The sequence below is a fragment of the Camellia sinensis genome, chromosome 9 (assembly GCF_055761805.1).
Source record: "Camellia sinensis isolate YWXY chromosome 9, ASM5576180v1, whole genome shotgun sequence".
Lineage (NCBI taxonomy): Eukaryota > Viridiplantae > Streptophyta > Magnoliopsida > Ericales > Theaceae > Camellia > Camellia sinensis.
This window is the reverse complement of record NC_138969.1, coordinates 61940016-61964390: the sequence shown is the minus strand read 5'-3', so window position 1 is coordinate 61964390 and position 24375 is coordinate 61940016. Positions and strand designations below refer to the sequence as shown.

Below are 24375 nucleotides of genomic sequence, written 5' to 3'. Positions count from 1 at the left end.
AATCCTCTTTTAAGAAAAAGAAATCTTGAATGGAAGATCTTGATCTTTAAGTTCTTGACTTGTCTAAGATCTTCAAACCACTTCTCTCTCTCTAGGCGATGAGAGCCTTCATGTGGTGACAACTTAAGTTTTTTGATGGAAAGTATGGTTTGGGACCTTACACTATTTATACTAATATTCTTCCTATCAAAGAACCATTCATTCAATAAACTTCATTAAATAGATTAATGTATCTTATACTTTCATGATACATAATGCATCTTTTATATTTAATGAATTCATTAGATAAGACTAATGTATCTTACATATTCATAATAGATACAATGTGCATCTCTAAGATTCATTCATAATGAATCCATCACATTCAATGTGCATCTCTAAGATTCATTCATAATGAATTCATCACATTCAATGTGCATTAGCATTAGTCTTCTATACATTGTATATATAGGTGCATTCATCAATAATTAGTCACCATCTAATTGATGTACATGTATTTTACTTAATGAGATGAATCTAGTATAATTATGCATAAGCCACATTAAGTCATATTTAAGAAAAATTCTTACAGTTATATTTAAATCATAATCATTTTATTTTTTCTCACAAAAATAAAAAAAACTCATCACAAACGAAATTTTTTAGCCTCAGATTAAAATTGTCAAAAAGTCAAAAAATTAATCCGCATACTAAACGAAAATCAAATTTTATCCAGAATTTTTATAATTTTTAAATTTACAACTTGACCATTAAAACTTCCAATCAAATTATAGGCTTCGTTTGGCAAGCCAAGTTTGAGGTTTTTTTGGCTATTTTAGTCATAAAAAAATAAAATAGATTTTTTACCTCAATAAGATAAAACATCACATTTAACCCATAATTATTACCTTTTTCCTCTTACAAAAAAATCAAAAAAATCAAAAATTCTTTTCAAACAAAACTTTCCCAAACGAACCCATATAAATGTTTAAATAAGCACAGGAGAAAACCTTGCCAATTTTTTTAGTATCTTCCTTCAATAAACATATTTTTTAAAACTAAATCATATCTTGACAAATTTTAATTTAAAATATTTTTCCATTGATAATGTGAAATTTTTTAGACTAGCACATTAAAAAATAAATTTCTATTGCTAATGAAAATCTCAATTTCTTTGGTAAAATTTTACCATTAGTGAAATTAACGGTGATTATTCAAGCTTGAAATTTCATTTCTATATGAATAATTTTTTCAGTTGATTATAAACAATAAAAGCAATTTAAATCAGAAGAGAATTAGGTCAAGTTTGGCATATTACAAAAAAGTTAAAAAGTCAAAAAGTTACTCAAAAAGTTAAAAAATTAATACTATTTACCAAAAGTCAACAATTACGGCTCCACAACTCTCAATCCTTATTTTTCCCTACAAATCAATTTTTACAATTTTTTATTACATATTTTTTCATAAAAAGTTAAAAAATTAACCCAAACATCCATATTTTCTTCCTCAATTTTTTAGTCTAAAAAGACAAAAAATACACTTATTTAAGACACCCCAAACAAGCGAGCGGATCCTCTAGAGTAACTCTCTAGAGTGATCCTCTAGAGTGGATGATCCGACGGCTGTGGTTAAGCCTCACCAAAACGACGTCGTTTTGGTGAGGACTTTAAAAAAAAAAAAAAAAAAAAAAAAAAAAAAAAAAAAAAAACAGATTCGGGGATTTCAAACTTCCCCCCACATATTGAAGAACTATACAGACAGACGGCGGGAAGAAGCGAGCGAAACAAGAGAGTGAAGAAGAGTTTGTTTGAGGCCGATACCTGCATCCCCGTTGCCCCGCCGTCGTGCCGTCGTGCCATCGCCCCTGCTCCCTGCTCTGCTCCAACCGATTGAAACGCATATAGGTATAGTTCGATTTTGTTTTTTTTTTTGTCTCTTCTAAATCGAAGTTTCTGAATCTGTGGGTTTGTGTCTGAATCGAAGTTTCTCTTATACATATATGAACAAGGATTGTTTTTAAATTTACAGATTCATGTTTTAGAAGAGACCAAACCCACAGATTCATGTCAGACATCAATTTTAGTGTCTGAACAAGGATTGTAGGAATATAATTATAGGTAGTGAATCATCTGTTAGGAGGTGAACCACTTGTTAGGCCTAAGTAGTATAGGTAGTGAATCATGTATGAAGCTGTACACGAACGAATTGATGCTCTTTACAGATTCAGACATCAATTTTAGTATCTGAACAAGGATTGTTTTTTTAGAAGGGATTGTGTGAATCGAAGTTTCTCTTAGGCTAGAATTCATGTCTGTAAATTTAACAATCAATTCCATGTTTGATAATTGAACCCTGAAAGAATCATTAGTATATGGAACTTAAACTTTGAAGCCCAAAAGAAACACAACTGAACTCTCAAACTGATTTTAATAAGAGGCACACTCAGAATTTTATTGAAAGTATTAGTGAAGTAGTTATAAAAAAAAAAAAAAAAAAAGGGAACAAAACTACAAAAGAAATACATTGATCCTTAAAGGAGGCATGGCCAAACAGTTTGCAGTGGCTTATGTACTAGTAGAATTTAAACTTTAAGTCAAAATTGAATCCACCAGGAGTATGCAGCACTGTTTATTGACTGAAGCAACATAAATAGTTTAGGTAACATATTTTTAATTATATATTTGGAACAATAGTTTAGATATATATATATATATAGATTTGAATTTGATTCTCTTTCAGTGTGTTCAGTATGTTGCAGAGACTGTTCTCTTTGAACTTTGTAATCCAATCAACAATAAAAATGAATAACATGAGACATGCCCTCTCTCATTTTTTTTTCCATGCACTGTTAATTGCATTTTCTAAACCATTTCTTGATCTATAATGTTCCTTGTTTCTTTATATATATTCAAGTGGTACATTTGTTATTCGTTGATTATCTTATTTAGTTTGTATACAGTTTTTATGCTAATATGGAGCACTTCTTAATTTTTTAAGTGACTTGGCACATTCAAATGGAACCTAACAATCATGAGAATGACGGGGGTGAGTGTGATTGGAAGCCTAGAGTTCGCATGACGTTTGATACAGAACAAGAAGCATATGATTTCTATAATACTTATGGAGGAAGGTTGGGCTTTAGTATTAGAAGGGGTTATGTAAACAAGAGCAAAGACGGGCAAATCACTTCAAGGCAATTTGTTTGTAATAAGGAAGGATTTCGGGTTGTCGACAAGCGAGATTCATTAACAAAAAATCCTAGGCAGGAAGTGAGGACTGGTTGTCAAGCCCGAGTTGTCATTAAGTGGGATAGGAATATTCAGAAATTTTTTGTTAGTGATTTTGTTGAACAACATAATCATATCTTCGTACCAGCAGAATGTACGCATATGTTACCATCCCAAAGGAAGATATCTGCATCACAGGCAACCGAAATAGATTTAGCCGAAAGATCTGGAATCCGTCTTAATGCTGCATTTGAGCTCATGGGTAATGAAGTTGGTGGAAGGGAGTCGCTTGGGTTTACAAAACTTGACCAAAAAAATTATTTGAGAACGAAGAGGCAAAACAGTTTAGCATATGGGGAGGCAGGTAGCATTTTGCAATATTTTCGTGACAAATCATTGGAGAATCCATCTTTTTTTTACTCGGTCCAATTAGATAACGAGGAGCAGATTACGAACATATTTTGGGCCGATGCTCAGATGATCATGGATTATGGGCAATTTGGTGATGTTGTCACTTTCGACACTACTTACAAGTTAAATAGTGCACATAGACCATTTGCGTCTTTTGTTGGATTAAACCATCATAGGGAAACTGTGGTATTTGGTGCAGCTTTGATGTATGATGAGACCGCCGATTCTTTCATATGGCTGTTTAGAAGATTCTTGGAGGCAATGTCAAGTAAGGCTCCAAAAACAATTTTTACGGATCAGGATGCTGTAATGGCTAAGGCCATACCTATTGTCATGCCTAACACAACCCACCGCCTTTGCACTTGGCATTTGATGCAAAATGCATTAAGGCATGCAAATTCTATCTTCAAGGATAAGGCGATGAAGGATAAGGGGATGAAGAGTGTTTTATACACGTTTATGTACGACATTGAGGATGAGGATGAGTTTATGTTAAAATGGGAGGAAATGCTTGACAAGTATGAAGTAACAGATAATCATTGGTTGAAGTTAACATTTGGGGTCAAGGAAAAATGGGGTTGGCCATATGTTAGAAATGCATGGGGTGCGGGCATGAGTAGCACCCAACTTAGTGAATCCTTTAATGCTTTCTTGAAGGATTTCATTCGGTCTGATCATAACTTAATGCAATTTTTCATGCATTTTGATCGAGTTCTGTCTGAGAAAAGGTACAAAGAGTTACAAGCTGAATATGCTCTATGCCAAAAGTTGCCCAGGGTGAATATTAAAGTGAAGATTATGGAGCAAGCTGCAGCTGTTTACACAAATAAAATTTTTGAAGAATTTCAGGATGAGTATGTCAAGTCCCTTGAAGTCAACATTGAAGAAATTGAAAATGATGGTGAGAGTACCGTTTATACGGTTCTTGATAGTGATGGTATAAAGGTGAGGAAGGTGAGGCAGGAGTGTGATGATTCGGTCACTTGCAATTGTAGGAAGTTTGAAATGAAGGGCATTTTGTGTAGTCATTGTTTGAAGATCCTTAGAGAAAGACTCAATTTGAAAGAGATTCATTCACAATATATTCTGAAGAGATGGACTAAAAAAGCAAGATCTGAAAATGTGAAAGATAGGTGTGGGCATGATATTCAGGTTGATGTAAGGTTGCATCAAACTTCACGTTATAGGTCATTGATGGCAATATTCAGATCAGTAGCGTGTAGAGCTTCTGAAAGTGAGGAAACATATAATTTGACGGTAGAGAAAGCGGATGAATTAATTGCAGACATTGAAACCATGTTAACCGCAAAATTCAATATGCCTTGTTCAGATACTATTCAACAAGAAAGCCCCCCCAACACATGCCCCGAAAGCTTTGAAGTGGATGGTGTAGCGGATAAAAATGTAGTCCAAGCAAAAGGACTCAAGAGAAAAGAGTGCACTAGCAAGGGACGGAGGCGGACAAAAGGTGGTTTGGAGCTTGCGTTGGCAAAGAAAAATAAAACAAGTTCACATAATGCTTCTCAAACTTCCATGTCTGTTACTCCTCAAAGTCCTCCCTTATTTCCGGCAAGTGCTCCTGAAGCACCTCCCTTAATTCCTCAGTCGGCTCCTTTATTTTCAAGTGTTCCTCAACTCCCTCCATTCTCACCGAGTGTTCCTCAAGTTAGAGATTCTCCATCTCAATTTATGTATCCCGCCTATGATGTAAGTTAGTTTAATAAAAAGTGTTAATACGGATTTGTAGGTGACTATTATCATTTTAGATTGATATGTGTTTGCTATTGTTGCAGCCAAGTTTTCTTCATCACAATATGCATTTTTCAATGCCATCGATGTATTCCGTCCATGGAACCTATCAAGCATTGCTTAACAATGCAAGTAGTTATCACTCGCAAGCTTCAAATAGTCCCGCCTGTAGTGAAGTAATTTAGTTTTCACCTTTCCTCATTGATTTTGTCATTAATTCATTTAAAGTTCCATTTTAATTTATGGTTCCTTTGATGTAATATTAATATCTTGTTTTTTGTAGGTACTATACGGCCGTGGTCGTGGTCGTGGCTGTGGCCGTGGGCATGGGGGTGTCGATCACAAGCGAACATCTTAGTGTTATTTTGTTTTCGGAATTTTTGTGAAGGGCATTTTGTTGGATATGTAATATTCAAAACCTGAAATGTTGCTGAAATTTTGTTTCAATTGTTGCTTAAATTTTTGCTAAAATTTATGTTCAAATGTTGATGAACTTTTGATTAGTTTTTGCTTCATTTTTGTTGAATTTTCTGTGCAAATGTTGCTGAAACTTTGGAGAATGAGCTTCATACATAACTACGATAAGGATGGTCGTACTGTGTTAGAGATTAGGAATTAGGCGAATGAGCTTCATATATATGCATTAGTAAGATAATGTTGCTGGTACTGTGTTGGGCAGCAGCATATGTAATCTGTTGAAGCATATCTCTTAGTTATGCATATATCTTAGTTATGCATATATATGAAGCATACAAACAGCATGGATTCAACAGCCACTGGTGTAAGGTTGTTCCTGGTGGCAGCATTCTAGGAAAGGTGGAATAATATTTCACTCTATTTACTGTTGCCTCATGCAAATTGTGAAGTACCTGTCTTGGGCACAAGATAATGTGTAAGTGTGGAATAGCACACTGACCTGTTGTTGGTTTTTGTTATAGTGCCATTCTATGGCAGCATTCCGGATGCAGCTGCTGGTGTAAGGCCACAACAGATGCAGCTGCTGGTGTAAGGGCACAACAGCAGCATAGGTTCACATGGGTGTGTTATTCATATCCCATATCTCCATTTCCGGAAGGAGGATGATCTGTTGCTTTTGAAGCACTGTGTTGAGGACTACAATGTACCTCCTGAGCTACAATGTACCTCCTGAGCACAGGTTCTCCTTGCTAACCAGAATCAGATATGCTCATGCCTTTCGTTCTCCTAGAGTATGCAGGTTGTACAGTCGGGTCTGTCTTCCTGCATTCATTGTGCTCGTGCAGTCTAGTGATGCTCATGATGCACTAGTATCCTTTTTTGCTAATGAGCCAGAGTATAAATTTCAAGTTATAAATTTCTTTTTGTAATTATTTTCTTTACTTCTTGTATTAATTCTGTTAAAAATGGTATGCAGGTTGATGACATGAACACCACTTCCCATTGGATTTTCCCAAGTTCAAATCCCAACACTTGGCATGGTTCTGCACGTAATGCCAGATTTGAAATGGTAAAGTATTGTATTTATTAGTTTTTTGCAAAATTAGCTTAGTTTGATTTCTAGTTTTCCATAAACAAGTCTCAACATTGCTAGATTCTAATGTAACCAGCTGCATCACTATCATTCAATCTGATAGCAATCTTCTTTAGAGCTCAGATATGATTGCATGACATCACACGTGCCAATGTAATTAATAGAGTTATGTAATTGTGTTGAGCTATTGTTTCCACTCCTATTGTAGCACTCAGCCCAAGATGTGTATTCCTATTAGGGAGTCTCCTCATGTTATGTGTTCTCATTTGGAAAGTTTGACCTATGTTACATGAACTTTTCTAAATTTGTGAAGTACTGGTGTTAGGCACTTGATAATTGGGTAAAGCTATATGATATAGTGCGTCTGAGATATAGTTGAACCCGTACCTGATAAGAATTTCTAAGTAGTTGAGTTTACTATTTAAGATAAGCCTCATGTTTTATGCATTACATGCCCTATGTTAGCTTGTGAACACCTTATGAAGTAAAAAAGTTTTTAATAAATATGAAATATGAAAGCACAGAAAATTCCGGTGTAATGTGAAAATTTAAATTTGATTATATGGTTTTTCTTATATGCTTTCATTAGACATGCCTTGCAAATTGATCCCAGATAGTCTCTAGTTCATTTTTGGCTGTTGAGCAAAGTTATTGTTCATTTGATTGCTGCTTTACTTCATTCAAGTAATGAAAATATGTGTGACTAATCTGGCATGTGATATTCTAGGATTCCCTTGGAGGAAACAGAAAAATAGTTATGATAGGTACACTTATCATATATTTTGTGCTTATGTTTTAGTTAGTAATGAACTTAAATTACCTAAGATATCTTATACTTTTGCTTTCTAATGCCCCAGTGTCCTTTTTCTTTTTCCCTGTTTACAAATGTAGCTTGTGTAAGTCCAGCAGACACAAATGCAGAGGAGACCGTAAACACTTTGAAGTATGCAAATCGTGCTCGCAACATTCAAAACAAAGCGATTGTTAGTTTTCTTATCTAACACTATTTTACTATTTTTGTGTGCTATGCTTTTAGCTATGTCTAATTTTGTTTCTGTTTTTAGATCAACCGTGACCCAATGGCAGCTCAAATGCAAAGAATGCGAAGTCAAATTGAACAATTGCAGGCTGAGCTTCTTTTCTTTCGTGGAGACTCGGGTGCATCATTTGAGGAACTTGAGGTATAGCACAGAATTTTCACTTTTTCAGAATGTGCTCCTTGGTTTGTGGGCTTTGAATGTAAATTTGGTGAAGACTTACGTGTCAAAAATTCAAGAACTAGAAGGACAACTGTTGCGCTTGCAAAATTTAAATAGTTCAAAAGAATCAAAACATAGTGTATTTGTTGTCGATTGTCTTGAGTTGGATGATAATGGGCTTCACTCAAAAAATTCATATTCCACAAGTATTCACGAGCTTTCATCTGGATCTGATATAAATGATATCAACAGATATATTTCCTCGTTTAATTTATTTGATTTGTTGGTTAATTGAGTTCCTTTTGTTTGCTTTTGGTCTTATATGTTGGTATCTAAGTAGCTTGCCACAAGTATGTAACTGTTCAAGGGCAAACTGTTCATTTAATGGTTCTCCTCCCCCCCACCAAACTGTTAATTTCTATTGATGAATGGCTGTGCAGATCACTCCGCCACCCATCTCAAAAACCGATTTTGATAAGGTCCTTGCCCGACAGAGGCCAACTGTGAGCAAAGGTGACCTTGACGTGCATGAGAGATTCACAAGAGAGTTTGGAGAGGAAGGCTGATGAAATATTGACTCAATGTTATCCATTTGTGGAATTGCTGCCATTTGTATTTTATAAATATATAAATATATGTCGCAGCTGGATTTGGGGATGTATTTATTAATCTATTTTAAAGCTTCTTCCATTTCGGCTTTTCTTCTGTATTGAGGTGTTATTACTTTTTAAATTTGTTAATTGATGTAAAAAACAGATTCTGTAGTATTGCTTCACTAAAAAGCCTAGCCTTGCTATTTGCCAACTTGTGAGCCTCTTTTACTGGCATAGTTATGCTTGTGAAAATTCTTAGGTAGTGTTTGGGATTTTCATTTTGATAATGCATTTTTTTTAATAATTTTTTTTTTTTTACTGAATCAAATGTTAGAGTAGACATCTTTGATAGAATGAACCAATCATTCCAATGAAATAAACATAGTATCCAAATTTAGTGAAAATACCATTCAATGGTAAATTACAAAAACAATCAGTTTGGTTAAAAAAAAAAAAAACTCTTGGATAAATTACGGAGGTGGTTCTTGTGGTTCGTTGCGGCAATTTCGTCTCTTCATTTTCAATTGCATCAATTTTGTCCTAGAACTTTGGTTGTAGGTTACGTGGTCCAAATGCTAATTGTCGTTGCATTTGTTGATGGAAAAGCGGCTTGGGCATTGCACATGCTATACTTGCAAGGGCAAAAATATTAATCAACCTGTTCATAATCAACCTGTTTGGCAGCATACATTTCAACCTGTTCATAATCAACCTGTTTGGTAGCACACCTTGTTATTCAACCTGTTCATTGAACATGTTATTCAATTCAACATGTTCAACTCAAACAAATCTGTTATACACTCAATAGATTTCACAAACCAATAATTCAACAGATTTCATCTCAAACGTTCAACCTGTTATACATTTCAACCTGTTTGGCAGCATACATTTCAACTTTAGCATACATTTGGCAGCATACATTTCAACCTGTTTTTGGAAAAGTATCTATGTATTGTTTGAAAAGTCAAAAACAAGGTCTGCCAAGTAGAGTGATCTCTATTTGGCAGCATACATCTCAAACAGATTTCATCTCAAACAAACCTGTTATACACTTGTTTTTGCAAGCCATAAGATTTTTAAGCACCAAAAAAATATTACAAAACAAGAACAAAAGTACATTACATTCATAGCATGTTCGAAAACCTAAAATACAAAAGTACATTGTTCTTGAATACACAAAATACACAAAGTAGCTTACATTGAGTCATTTACAAGATAAAGTACAAAAATACACAAAATACAATGACATAAGTCATTGCCTTGAACATCTTCTCCATCCTTTCAAGCCTTCTATCATGCTCACCAAGCGTTGTCCTCAGATCATTAATTTCTTCTGTTGTTGACCGAGGTCCAGCATTGGTTGAAGCTGATGCGGTAATGTCGTCGTCGTCGTCGTCGTCGTCGTCTGCGAACCACCTGAAGTAATTGCAGTGGTTGTTCGTAGACTACAATGGACAAGAATTAGTTAATCAATAAAGGACAAACGAAATTTGTAAAACTAACAAATTCATTTATAAAACAGGTACTTACATATTTTCTTGGGCAAACAAAATAGACACGTCCTTTATTTCCATTTGCATTGGTTCGCACAATACGCACGAAAGCTATTCTTCCACAATTACAAAACCTTGGCTTTAATGTCAAGTTCGTATTATTAGTAGAAGATGAAGTCATTTGTTTATCTGCATAAAAAATACCAACAGATTCATCTTTAATTTTATTTTATGTTTGGGTGTGGAAAAATACTTAGGATATTGGGTTTGTAGAGGGGGGGAAAAAGGAAAAGAAAATTGAAAAAAGAAAAAAGAATAAAAAGCTTCTTCAATTATTTATACATAAAGCAATAAGCATTTACAAGAAATTGTAAGAGCAACTATATTAGTACTTGTTGAAAATGTGCATTACTGTTTTGCAGCAAATATGTAGTGTAACAGATATTGATGTGAAGCATATACTTCCGACAAATCAAGTAATTATAGTGTTGAAAAACACATACTGATTAGGAGTGTCCAACTTCAGTTGCTGGTGCATTCAAGCCAAGTTGAAATGAAAAGAGAACTATTAATTCGCAAGCCCAAGTCAACAAGACAGTTCACAGAACTAATAATGTCAGATATTATCAAAGAAGATTATATTAAGGTGGAACTTCCCACTACCAACTTTAAAGCAACCCTATGAATTGAATGACAAGTAAACTATGAATTAAAAAGCTCGAGTATACATGACATATTCAAAACACAATCACACAACTCTGCAACATCCCAACCAACCAGAACAGTTGAAGTGACATCTAACCTTTCCCATGTGACATAAGCTAAAACCCTATTTCAGTCCTAATGTGGATCGTGCCTCACAGATCAGCAAGGGAGTTCTTCCAAGTCACTAGTTACATCACTGCTCAGGTGTGGTGAAAAATAAGCAAGGGTTCCCACACTTTAAAAAGAGAACTAATATTATTTGTTTACAAGAAACTAAATGGGTAAGAAAAAATCTAACGAATTTGAAAGCACATGATATAAAATTTGGTATGCTGAAAAAGAAAAACATATGAATGGAGTAGGGATAATTGTAGACAAAAAAGTAGCAAGTGGTAGAGGTTAATAAAACAAAAGGAGATACAATAATATTTGTGAAATTAGTGTTAGGTGAAGAAACACCAAATATAATTAGTGCTCATTGACTCTAAACAAACTTAATTACATATATCATTCTCTTACATTCCTCTGTCTTCCAAACTCAGAATGCCTATTTTATGATCAACCAGAGAAATACTATATTTAAATTACACACAGATTAAATTATACAAATAGAGGGTCATTTTAAATTACATACAGATGCCCATGTTTGGAATTTAAATACTACAGCTTTGTGTCGTTAATTTAAATTACACACAGATTAAATGCCCATTTCAGGCCCATTACACACAGATGCATATATATATATATATATATATAAATATATTCATAAATTTCTTTGATGATTCCAATCATCTACAGTTCGGTTCCTCTAAGCATAGATCTGAAATAAATCATGTAAAAAGGTCTCAAATCAAAACCGTAAGATCATATTTTTTGATTTTTTCCCTAATTTTTTGAATCAAAGCCCTAAATTTTTTGAAGTTTAAAGGATGAAACGAACCTGTGGTTTTTTCTTTCAATTTGTTGAGTATGGTGACCCAGCGGTGTGGCGAGCGGCAGCGGCAGCGGCGACGGTGCCCTTCTCTCTCTCTCTCTCTCTCTCTCTCTCTCTAATTTCAGATTTGCATTCAACAGGAACCCTCGTTCGTTGTTTTGAAATCGGGCAAAAAGTTTTTTTTTTTTTTGTCCTCACCAAAACGACGTCGTTTTGGTGAGGATGATTCTGAACCGTCCGATCATCCACTCTAGAGGATCACTCTAGAGAGTTACTCTAGAGGATCCGGACGCCCCCAAACAACCCCTTAATCTTCAATTGGTGACAGATCTGGACTCCCAAATTTTTTGGGGGTAAAAATAAAAAGATCAAGTCCTTGACTTAATATATATATATATATATATATTTTTAGTGTGGAAGTTGCAATAATAGATTAATTTATGAAAAATATTTTGGAGTCCTCACAAAGCAGAACTTTCATGACCCACTGATATATTAACTATTGATACTGATATATTAGATGTGCTTCAATTTTTTTAAAAAATTATGTTTAACAGGGACATGAATAATTCGGATTAACTTTCGAATCAATTTAAAAGTTGTGAGGTTATATTTTATGAAATCTTTATCATTACTGTTAATTTACTCACTTTTCAAATCTTTTCTATGGACTTAACCACCTTATATTTTTAACTTCATGTTTTTAATAAAAATAAAAAAAATTCTGGATAAAATAAAACTTGGGCCTAGAATGTCAGATTACCAACAATTACGTTCATAATTTTGATTGCATAAAAACAAGTATCATAACAAAGGACAATTTTATTTATAAGCCACAATAGGGCCACCGAAATCACCACCACTTGTTTTCACAGAAACATCACACAAAATATGATCATAAAACAATTCAAAAACCACCACGGAGACGCAGCACAAGGTGAAGAGTCGACTCCTTCTGAATATTGTAATCGGCCAAGGTCCGGCCATCTTCAAGCTGTTTTCCGGCGAAGATGAGACGCTGTTGGTCCGGTGGAATGCCTTCCTTGTCCTGGATCTTGGCCTTGACGTTGTCGATGGTGTCAGAGCTCTCGACTTCGAGAGTGATCGTCTTTCCGGTAAGAGTCTTAACGAAGATCTGCATCTGTAACAAAATTCATAACAAGACTCAGAAATCAAAATCTGAAAACTACCACAACATAAATCGAACAATTCAAAACAACAATCACAAATTAAAAAAATCTTCAAATCTCAAAAAAAATATACAGATCTGTAGACAGAGAGAGAAGAGAAGGATATGATACCTTGGGGACTGTGGAGAAGTGAATTGGAGATTAGCTCGAGGTTGGGGATTGAATTGTGAGGAGAAGAGGGAATGGGCGGGGGTTGTATTTGTAGATGAGGGGTTGGCGAAGATATCTAATAATGGGTCCAATGAGATTGAGACACGTGTTATATGTGAGCTGTCCGTCTTTGCATAGATTTTAACGGCAAGGTTTGGAATCCAATAATAAAGACGAGGAAGAGACCCGGAAGTAGAGTTGGTGACGGTGACGGACTCTATTAGAACTTGCAATATTGAAAAATCACAAAAATATTAGACAACACTATCTATTTTTTTAAGGTTGAATTTAGATATTTTTTTAAGATAATGCTACAATGGGAAAAATTATGGTACATCTCATCAAAAAGTATATATTATATCTATATAATAAGGCAAGAAGATTTTTGAAAATGTCTTAAAATGTATGAGAGATACATTTTGAATCAAGGATTTAGATCCATTCTAATAAATATCAATGGTTGAGATGATGTTTGATTTTTGTCAAAACGCTCATCTCTCTCTCACTCTCACGTCTGCCCAAACAGACGCCTCTCTTTACATGTTCTCTTTCTACACATCTGGCCCTCTCTACACACGTTCGCTCATCGCCGCCATTGAAGGGGAAGATCGAACTTAGCTCATCGACACCTACCCTCCTCGCACTCGCACCCGCTCTCTTCAAACCCATCGTTGCTGCAATTCAAACCCATCGTTAATTGAGTTCCGTGACGATCTTGATGATGAGATAGAAAACCAGAGAGAGTGAGTTAGTTTATACGCATATCTTAATGGTTTAGGTGTTTTGACATCGACACTCTCTCTCTCTCTCTCTCTCTCTCTACATACACACACACACCTCTTTGTTTTTTGTGATCAAATTATAATAAAGAACATTGCGACAACACAAGCAAACCCCAAAAAACCCTAGATTTCTCTATACAAATTCCAGGGTCTTCGAACCTTTCGAAGATCATCGCTTAGCACCGCCACTGTTAAGGTACAAACTGATCAACAAAATCGATTGGTTTCCTCGAATTGATTGATTTTTTTGATCTTTTTCTCTGCATATATGCTTCATATGATTTCTATTTTGTTTTTTTTTCCTTTTTAAGTATTTTTTCCGTTTGTTTTTTGCTTTTAGGAGTGATTGTTTTGATCATTGTCACTGTTTATCTACATCTTCAATATCTGCCTATGATTATGGTTGTGCTATTTGATTTTAGCTGTGAAATTAAAAAATTGTAATTTATTGGAGGGCCATTAGATTTTTTATTTTGATTTTTTTACTTCTATATTTATTTATTTTTTAATTTTTGTAATTATGTAAGATATATTAACCTGTATTTTTTAAATATGCATCAATTAGAAGTTTAATGACTCGAAAATAAAAATTGAAAATAATATATGATTGAGAAAATATGAAATAATAATTTTTTATACATATGAATAAATAAGTAATGTAAATTGTGGGAAAAAAATAAATCCATTTATTGCAACTTAAAAAAAAAAATCAAATAATAAATACATTACTTAAAATAATAAATTTTACGTTATTTATATAGTGTGAAATAAGTCTTATATTAAATTATTAGAATTTTGATTCAAAGCTAAGGATTGAGAGCAATTCTTCCAATGGAGGGAACATACCCAGATCTAAGAGCTTTGAATTGGGCAGTGTCTATGGCGTTGGTTCTTATTCCCAGATCTAAGAGCTTTATTTGTAGATTAATTTATTATTATTATTATTATGAATTAATTTGATTTATGTTGATTTATTATGGTGTTTTGATGATTTATGTTTATTAGAGATTAAGTTAGTTAGAGTTTGTTGTTGAATTGCCAAGCAAAGAGTTTGCTTTTTGAATTTAATCACATAATGAAAATATGTAATGAAATCTCTTCTTTGTATACCAAAGACCTTAGGAACACTTATTTCTTAAATTTTCCCTCTAACATTAGTAAGAGTTGAAAAAAATAAAACTCAAAGAAAATATTGAATGATTTTTGTAATTTAATGTTTTTATCAGTCATTAATTTGTATCTGTGTTGACAATGTGTTGTGTTTTTTGGTAGTGTTTGCATTGGGAAATCTATTATTATTGTGCAACATTGTTTGTGTTTAGTTTGAAATGGGTGGTCTATGAAAAACCTTTTAATAGTGTGACAATGCGTCTGTTTGTTTTGAATTGGGTAGCCTCTTGCCTTATCATATTGGTTCTTTTCTGTATTTTACAGGTGAATGAAGACTAGAAGCGAATGGTAATATCGGCTCCCTTTTATAGGTCTACATTTTGTATCTCTCTAATGATTTTGTATTTATTGTTCTGGGAGTTACAATATTAAACTAAACGTGCACTTCTTTGATTGATGAGTGTTGAAAGAGTGGCAATCTCGAGTGAGCGACAATTTGTGCATACTTCGTTCAATTTGTTTGAAAAGATATGATAATGTTTGAAGGCACATTTCTCTTTCATCTTTATCCTAAATGGCATCCAAAGTGGTAAACTCACATGAATTTTATAAAGTTTTATGTTCCATAGTTACCTTAGTAGTGAAAATGGAATTTTTTTTAAATATATATTTTTGGAAGGGTGACACTTTTGCAAAGTAAATTTTAAATTTTCTACTTTTTTCCACGGTATATACTATGAAAATATGTCATATTCCTAAATACTCTCCTATTTAGACTATATGTTCCTAAATAATTTTTTGAAATATGTCATGTTCCTAAAGTACTTTTGCTTTTTTGATCTTCTTTCTTATTCATGCTAAATACTCTACTATTGTTGGTTGGATATGAATCTATAGGAATTGGATGAGATGAAGAAGCTTTTGAAAGAGTCCGGGGTTGTTCATTGATAGAAGGAAACAAACCAATGGCACCCTTGAACTCTCCAATTAAGGTAATCTCTTCAAACTTCCATGTTGTATGATTTATTTTTTATTTTTTTATTTTTTATACAGAAAAGATTCAACCATTTAAGTTGTTTATATGAGAGTGCCTTTAGGCACGAGTGATATGCTAGCAATTCATATCAGACATTTTTTTTCCCTCTGAATAACATTCCTTTAATCTGTTTGATTTGATTTGATTTTTTTATTATTTATTTCATATATAGTTACTAAAATGACTATTAGACCACTTTAAAGTCCTTTTACTATAGTTATTTTTTAATGCAACAATTTCACTTTTAAAATTGTCGTAGTTGATGTAATTAATGACTTCCAAATTAATCATCTGTGTAATTACTCTTATTTAAAGTACTTTTTCATTTACATGATTAGTTTAGTCACATTGGGACATTATATGAATGCAATGATTTTGTAAATTCAATCAATGGACTCTTAACATAATTATAGAATTAACGAGTTAATTTGTTTTAAAGCTATAAAACTGAGTTCGAGTTTTTATTTACTAAGATTCAAATTCATGGTCAAATGCATGGCTTCTTTGTGTTAAAGATTAGGATTTGAATTTTTCAGTTAATTGATTTTGAAATTAATATCTTAATTGGTTTGAATTTGTAGTATCATACTTTTCAAACTTTCATTAGCAAAAGTCTTCTTATTTTTTTAGAATTCTCTGATTGGTTGTTGAGAATTTCATCGTGCTATTTGAGTCATTTAGAATCTTTCAAATTTTAAGCAATTTGTTGAGTTTTATATATTCTAAACCTTCTATATTTAAAGCTTCGTCTTAAGTATTCCGATTTTCGTCTAGATACTTCTTATAAATGATTTGGTAATTTTTTTGGAGTGTAGGAGAGCTTAGACATCATTAGTTTTATAGTTACTTTTGTCACAACTGATTTATGCCCTTTTGTTGATGAAGAAACTTATTTTGATTTGTCATTTTCAAGTGTATGTAATTATGCATTTCATTTTCAAGTGTAAATCTGAAACTTTGTCATATGTATATGTGAAAGTAATTTGTGACTATACTAATACACTTTCTGAATATTTGTTTTGATAGCTAAAAGATGATTCTTTACTTATAAAGCGTCTTTTGACTATGTGTAGTAGTGTAAGCACATGCATTGCACGTCAATAAGTTTATCTAGAGAGTTCGAGTGTAGAATTTACACTATTTTTGGTTTTATTGTTGACAAACTTTGAAAATGATTGATGTTATATAAAGTTAAAGATTATTTAAAGGCAGATTGATGTTATGCAAACTTATATAGATTTGGTTTGGTGTGGATGTTTGCTATGTGGATTATGATCAAAAACACCATTTTCGTGTTGGCATGAGGTGCTCCAAAGGGAGAATGGAGAATTCTCTATACATGATTCCAAGATGTATGTCTATATCTGATTCCAAACCCCAAACCCATCTATATAATAAGGGAAAGGGTTTTTGAAAATATATAAAATGTATCAGAGATATATTTGATATTAACGGATAAGATGAATTTAAGTTTATATCGATGGTTCAGATGAATGGCGATTGCCGCCTAAATATACCCACGTCTGACCCTTACAAAGTAACAGAGTACTCATTTTGATTTTGATTTTGATTTTGATTTTTGTTTTTCTAAACCTTAAATTGATTTGTTAATTAGGTATTTTCTGGATATCATTTTTAGGTATTTGGATTGCTCTAAAACAATTCTCCGAAAAATAGCATTTCGGTTTCAGAGCTCTCTGTATACACCGTTTCCATTGATCGGTGAGTGTTCTTTTGTTTTATTTTTTGATAGTGACTTCAATTCCATTGTGGGTCTCGATTAGTTTGTAATTGTGTTTATGTATAGTTGATGTGTTTCAAATTATGTTGATTTGTTTGTACCCAATTGTGTTTGTTATTGCCAGAAAAAAGAGAATTTTTATTGGGTTTTGAGTTTTAAGACTTAATAGAAGTAGTTTTGTTGGTAGGTTGGTGTCATTGGATTTGTTTGATGGAAACTTAGGAGTGCTTCTACGTTTGGAGCTAATTTGGTGAGCTGGGTCTGAATTTGGAGGTGAATTCAGGAGTGGTGAGTGGTTGTCAAGCTTTGAAGAATAACTTATTCTCTTACTTTCTCTCTCTACCTAACCCCGAACCCCCTATTCCTCTGTTTCTTTCTTTGAATTTATTTGGTCTAATGTTTAGTTTGGTGTGACTTTGATTGACTTTTGTTAGGTTGTTGTTGCCTCAAGTTATTTGGTGTGATTTTGATTTTGCTATTGCCTCAATTTGATTCATGTTAATTTTGATTTTGATTTTGCCTCAATTTTAATTTTGATTTTGTTGTTGCCTCAAATTGATTTTGCTGTTGGCCTTAATTTAACTTCTCTTTTCTAATTTCTCTCTAAACTTGGGAATTTGATTCACGAATTTTTTTCTATTTCAACACAGTCAAGTTTCTTGAGGCAACAACAAAATCAAAATCACACCAAATAACTTCTCTCTTCTAATTTCTCTCTAAACTTGGGAATTTGATTCATGAAAATTTGTCTATTTCAACACAATCAAGTTATTTTTTTTTGGGTTAAAATAGTGTGGGTCTTTGTATATTAGATCAGTCTTTGTATGTTATTAAAATAGTATATTTGTTGTAGTGAACCAAAATAGTATCTTTGTTGCCATTAATAACCTACAATATATTTGGGTTTTGATATATTGTTTACAGCTTTTTGAAATCTATATAAGTAACCAAACACCATAGAGAAAGGTTGATCATCATAGGATTTCTGAGAACCTGAGAAAAGAAGGAGAAAAGAAAATGGAGAGAGGGAGAGAGAGAGAGGGGAAGGTGGGTATGCCTTTTGAATACTACTGAAATTGTAGAAACAAAACATACATCTGTATGTATGTTTTTTTGAATATATTTGGTGTTTGGTTACTTCTATTGAATATTTAGGTTTTGATTTCTATTGAATATATTGTTACAATTTTTATGATTTATTTTTTTTTTAGAAATTAGAGAGCTTAAAAAAAATGTTTTGGAAAAAATATTTGACTACAATATATGGTTGTTAGTTTTTTTAAGATTTTATGAAAATGACGGAAATTACTTGGTATGCGAAATACATACATCTCAAGATTAGTTGGGATGTAATTTTGAATATGTTGGTGAGCTAAAAACAAAAAATCAAAAAAATAATAAAAAAAAAAATTGTATTGTCACAATTAATTTATCAGTATTCTATATCTTAACCAGTATTTATATATAAATTCATTCTATTCTATATAAAGTGAGTGGGGGTAAATGGAGGAGTGTCTTGAGAAGGGGACTTCCTAAGGAAAGTGTATGGGTTGATGGCTTTTTAAGTGTGAAATTGGTCCTTTTTTATGAGTTTTATGGGTCTTCTTAAAGTAAAGAGCATGCCCTAGATTTATGTGTTTTTGTAGTTAGTATAGGAAAGGTAAAAAGAAAGTAGAGAAGGATTTGGAGGCAAAGGGCATGTGAAATTGTTTTTTGGAAATGTTTTTTTTTTTTTTTGGTTAAATCGTATCTTTGTTGCTATTAATAACCTACAATATATTTGGGTTTTGATATATTGTTTACAGCTTTTTGAAGTCTATATAAGTAACCAAACACCATAGAGAAAGGTTGATCATCATAAGATTTCTGAGAACCTAAGAAAAGGAGAAAAGAAAATGGAGAGAGAGAGAGAGGGGAAAGTGGGTATGCTTTTGAATACTACTTAAATTGTAGAAACATACATACATCTGTATGTATGCTTTTTTGAATATATTTGGTGTTTGGTTACTTCTATTGAATATTTAGGTTTTGATTTCTATTGAATATATTGTTACAATTTTTATGATTTATTTTTTTTAGAAATTAGAGAGCTTAAAAAAAATGATTTGGAAAAAATATTTGACTACAATATATGGTTGTTAGTTTTTTTAAGATTTTATGAAAATGACGGAAATTACTTGGTATATACGAAATACATATATCTCAAGATTAGTTGGGATGTAATTTTGAATATTTTGGTGAGCTAAAAACAAAAAATCAAAAAAATAAAATAAAAATTGTATTGTCACATTTAATTTATCAGTATTCTATATCTTAACCAGTATTTATATATAAATTCATTCTATTCTATATAAAGTGAGTGGGGGTAGATGGAGGAGTGTCTTGAGAAGGGGACTTCCTAAAGAAAGTGTATGGGTTGATGGCTTTTTAAGTGTGAAATTGGTCCCTCTTTTTTATGGGTTTTATGGGACTTCTTAAAGTGAAGAGCATGCCCTAGATTTATGTGTTTTTGTAGTTAGTATAGGAAAGGTAAAAAGAAAGTAGGGAAGGATTTGGAGGCAAAGGGCATGTGAAATTGTTTTTTGGAAATGTTTTTTTTTTTTTTGGTGGACAAATTTAAACTCAAAATTTGAATTGAGTTCTGTTAAAAAAAAAATAGTAATCAAAGTAGTTTATGTTTTACTATTAAAATGTAATCTTTTCACAAGGCAAGTGAAAAAGAGAGAGAGAGAAGAGAGGTAATAGGGTGATGTTATTTGTTTAAAGACTGGGAAAAGGAATTTTTTTTTTTTTTTTAACAAAACTTTGTTATCCACCTCGGTGACAAAGCCCACGAGACATATTCTTACAATAAATTATCTTTTCCAGTTTTTACTTTAATTTTATTGGGGTGCATTTATGGCCCAATAATTTTACAAAATTCATTTAAAAGTCAAAACCAACAATTATATTTTAACCTCAAATTTTTAGCAATGAATTTAATAAATTACATTTTAATTTAATCTATATAATAAGACACAACGATTTTTGAAAATATATAAAATGTATCAGAGATACACTTCATTTGAATGGTTTAGATCAATCCTACTGAATATCTAACGGTTGAGAGTAATTTGTTTCCTGTCCAAACACACTCTGCTCTCTCTCTCTCTCTCCCCCTTTCTGTTGCACGTCTCCTCCCATTTCATCCTTATCTCTATCTCCTTCTTTGTTCCTCTTCTTTATCTCCCCATTCTCTTCGATTGGCTTCAATTCGTCTCCTCCAATTCCCTCCTTATCTCTATCTCCCTCTTCTTTATCTCCCCCTTCTCTCCGACTGGCTTCAATTCGTAACCCTCCTACCCGATTTCTGTCTCTCCCCCATTCTCTCTCAGTGGTTTCAATTTGCAACCCTCCCACTCGCAACCCTCCCACTCGCAACCCTCCCAGTTGTCGCCGCCGTCTTTTCTTTCTCTCTCTGCTTCGAACCCCGATTGGAGCTCTCTGGGTTCGTTTTTTTCTGTTGCCATTTTGATTTTAGTTTTGCGTTTTTTATTAGTTGGGTAATGATTTCAGTTTCTGCTTGAAATTCCGATTGGAGCTTTCCGGATTCGTTTTCTTCTCTTGCCATTTTGATTTCAATTTTGCGTTTTTTATTAGTTGGGTAATGATTTCAGTTTCTACTTGAAATTTCAGATTTTGCCTTCAAAGGCTTCTGAAGAAAGTAGAAAATTTCCAGGTGAGATTCTAATTGCGAACATATTCAGTTTGCTTTGAAATCCTCGACTTGGGTTCATTTCTGTTTATCATCATTTCCACAAAAATGCATAGTCAGTCTATACACGCGTAATAAAATTTTCAATACATTTCATTGTGTATTCACCTTAAACTGGGGATATGACTCATGAGAGCAGGGGCATTATTCATTCTTCATAGCAGATGACAGAAAATGAAAACACTTCTCACCTAATTTAAGTGTTTTTAGGTGAGAATATTTAGGTGAGAATATGGCTACATAGCCATATCAGAAAATGAAAATGAAAATTATCTGATTATTAGGTGAGAATATTTTTTGATTATTTACTACATAGCCTTAGGGCATTATTCAAAATACCCAGAAATATGACATTTTATTGTGTTTTTAACTTATATTTTCTGATTAATGTGACGAAATGAAACAAAATAAGAGAATCCCATTTTTACCATTTGTAAATATATACCCAATAGAATAAACCAAAGATCTCTAATAACGTGACATAAAGAAAAATTCCTAAGAACAAGCTGGTGCTTTGAAATCTTTAAGAGTTGCAAAAACAATAGAATCAGGTGCAACACTGATAGGGTTTGAAGCATGCACGAGCACTGGATGCATAGCTGGTATATCCTTTGACTTTGTGAGCACCAAGGGGACACAATTTAACATCAACACATCACTTTGAATATTGCCATCCTTTGGAGTCAAGTGGTACTCTTCCCTGTGGATTTGTTGTTGGTTATCATCATAGTTGTCAGGATAGAAGTTCGAGTCATCCGCAACCGAAACTTCATAGGTAGTAGAATTTGACATGTTGATTAGAAGCAGTGAAATGCCCGACTGAGATAAAATAGAGTAAATAAATTTAATTAATGAAGTGATAGCTAAATGATATATTATTGAGAAGAAAGAGAAATTAAGCTAAAAAAGGTTAAGAATATTTCGCTTACTTCTTTCTTTGAACAATGAGAATATACGCGTAGATAAGGGGAACTGTCATAAGTGGTCTGAAGTACAATCTTTCCCATTAAGCGATGCCACAGAAGAGCACTGTAGAAGAGCCAACCAAACAATAATATAGAATAAATGTGTCAAAATGATAATTTCAGCTTTATTAAATAGTAAAGGGTATTAGAAAATCTCAATATTGACTAACCCGTGATAATCCGGATTACGGATAAATGTTGTAGTGTTGAGAAGGCCATAATTTCCTCCAATCAATGCCTGTCTGCAGAAAACTAGTTTTAGGAAAATATTCTGACATGGCTATGTAGGAAAATTATCCAGTTTTATGTCACATTTCTGGGTATTTTTCCAAAAATGAAAAACAGATGACAGAAAATGAAAACACAACTAAACAAGTACTTATTTTCGAGTATTCATATGTATATATAATCATAAATATTAAAATGATGGCCATTTTTAGAATTTTTCATTGTCTTCGTTTTTCAAAAAAACTACAAACAGAAACACAACTAAACGGCTAGGAAAATTATTTGTTCTATGTCACATATCGGGGTCATATACTATCCCAGAAAAATATATAGCAAAGAAGAAAATCTATACCTTTTTCCCAGATCTCATGTCGATTTTATCTCACACTGCAGAGAATAAGTTATTCAAAGCTTGCGAATTTACCACCTATAGTCGGCCTCTGTGAGTATTCAACACCCTTACTCTGTTTTTCTTGCTAATTAAGTTCAACAAACTATTAAATTCACAGATTTGATAGTCTTTAATGTATTAATTTTACTTGAATTGGGTTTTTATGCAGACTCCAGCTTCGTGGGATGCAGATTTTTATGTGAAGACAAAGTCATATTTTCCTGCTTCTGTTGCTTCAATGTGTTACAACTTTTAAATTCCCAATCGGGGTAGAACTTCAAATGCCCATGTTCATATGAACCTCTAAATTCAAATCCACGACTGATATGATTGATTAAATAAGTTTTACTTGAAAATGAAATTATATATGTTTGTAACTTTACAAATTATTTATTTATTTTGTTGCATTGGGTAAGATGTTGTAAATGTTGCAGCAACACTAGGAGAAACTTTGGCAAGATACAGGAAAAAGCCACGGGTGTATATCGGATGTATGAAATCTAGTCCTGTCCTTGCTCAGAAGTAAGTGGAATTTTGTCCTAAAATTCTTGCTGTTAACTGGATGTTGAGAAAGTGTTAAGCTTTTAGATGTCTTATTTGTGCACTCTGTGGAACAGGGGAGTGAGGTACCATGAACCTGAATATTGGAAATTCGGGGAGGCAGGAAACAGGTATTTTAGACATGCTACAGGACAACTATATGCCATTTCAAAAGATTTGGCTACTTACATCTCGATAAACTAGTTAAGTTACACTCTCAAATGGTGTTAAAAATGAGAGATCAAAAAAAGAAATGTGTGTGTATCACTGAAGCCATTTTCGCACAGAGAGAGAAAGTTTGGGTTTTTGATGATGATACAAATTGTGATTGATTTGTATCTATATATATAGATATATCTCTGCAAATGTGTGTATATATGTATGAGGAATTTGGGGATCCTAGAGGTGAGAAAGATGAAGAAAAATGAAAACCATGTCTCTGGAAATGTGTGTCAATTGTGATGCATGGGTCCTAGAGAGAGAGAATCTCTCCTTATCCTTTTTAAAAAAAAAAGAGTTAATTACACTTTTGACGAGGCACATCTGTCTAACTAGCTATATATTATATAAGTAAAAGTGAGTTTTTGTAAAAAGTTCTGTGAATTTAATCCTAACATTTTTTTTTAATCCTAACATTATTTACACCTTCAGGCACGGGCATACGCTAGTGTACTTATAATTAAAGAAA

At 33.0% G+C, this 24375-nt stretch overlaps 2 protein-coding genes and 1 long non-coding RNA gene across 3 annotated transcripts; 1 reads left to right on the top strand and 2 right to left on the bottom strand.

Moving 5' to 3' along the window:
• The first annotated feature begins 2993 nt into the window (after positions 1-2993).
• Positions 2994-7564, top strand: LOC145799471 (protein FAR1-RELATED SEQUENCE 5-like). Its single transcript, XM_082889059.1, has 7 exons — positions 2994-5324; positions 5411-5542; positions 5650-5723; positions 6305-6394; positions 6523-6652; positions 6760-6852; positions 7490-7564. The coding sequence occupies exons 1-7, from the start codon at positions 2994-2996 to the stop codon at positions 7562-7564; spliced, it is 2925 nt and encodes a 974-aa protein (XP_082745185.1).
• Positions 7565-9723: 2159 nt separating this feature from the next.
• LOC145798616 (uncharacterized) lies at positions 9724-10352 on the bottom strand. The gene is made up of 2 exons (XR_014339749.1): positions 10199-10352; positions 9724-10113 (listed from the first exon to the last, which is right to left on the bottom strand). It is a non-coding gene; the product is annotated as an uncharacterized LOC145798616 (long non-coding RNA).
• Positions 10353-22058: 11706 nt separating this feature from the next.
• On the bottom strand, positions 22059-23126 carry LOC145799470 (heparanase-like protein 2). The gene is made up of 4 exons (XM_082889058.1): positions 23109-23126; positions 22699-22766; positions 22493-22592; positions 22059-22382 (listed from the first exon to the last, which is right to left on the bottom strand). Exons 1-4 carry the CDS (start codon positions 23124-23126, stop codon positions 22059-22061), a joined length of 510 nt encoding a protein of 169 aa, XP_082745184.1.
• Between the last annotated feature and the right edge of the window lie 1249 nt (positions 23127-24375).

Coding starts and splice junctions, on each gene's coding strand:
- LOC145799471 (XM_082889059.1), top strand. CDS start 2,994: ATGGAACCTAACAATCATGAGAATGACGGGGGTGAGTGTGATTGGAAG. Junction 5,724..6,304: donor GATCACAAGCGAACATCTTA/GTGTTATTTTGT, acceptor TTTTTGTTATAG/TGCCATTCTATGGCAGCATT. Junction 6,653..6,759: donor GTGATGCTCATGATGCACTA/GTATCCTTTTTT, acceptor AATGGTATGCAG/GTTGATGACATGAACACCAC.
- LOC145799470 (XM_082889058.1), bottom strand. Junction 22,593..22,698: donor CGTAATCCGGATTATCACGG/GTTAGTCAATAT, acceptor GCTCTTCTACAG/TGCTCTTCTGTGGCATCGCT. Junction 22,383..22,492: donor CTCATTGTTCAAAGAAAGAA/GTAAGCGAAATA, acceptor ATTTTATCTCAG/TCGGGCATTTCACTGCTTCT.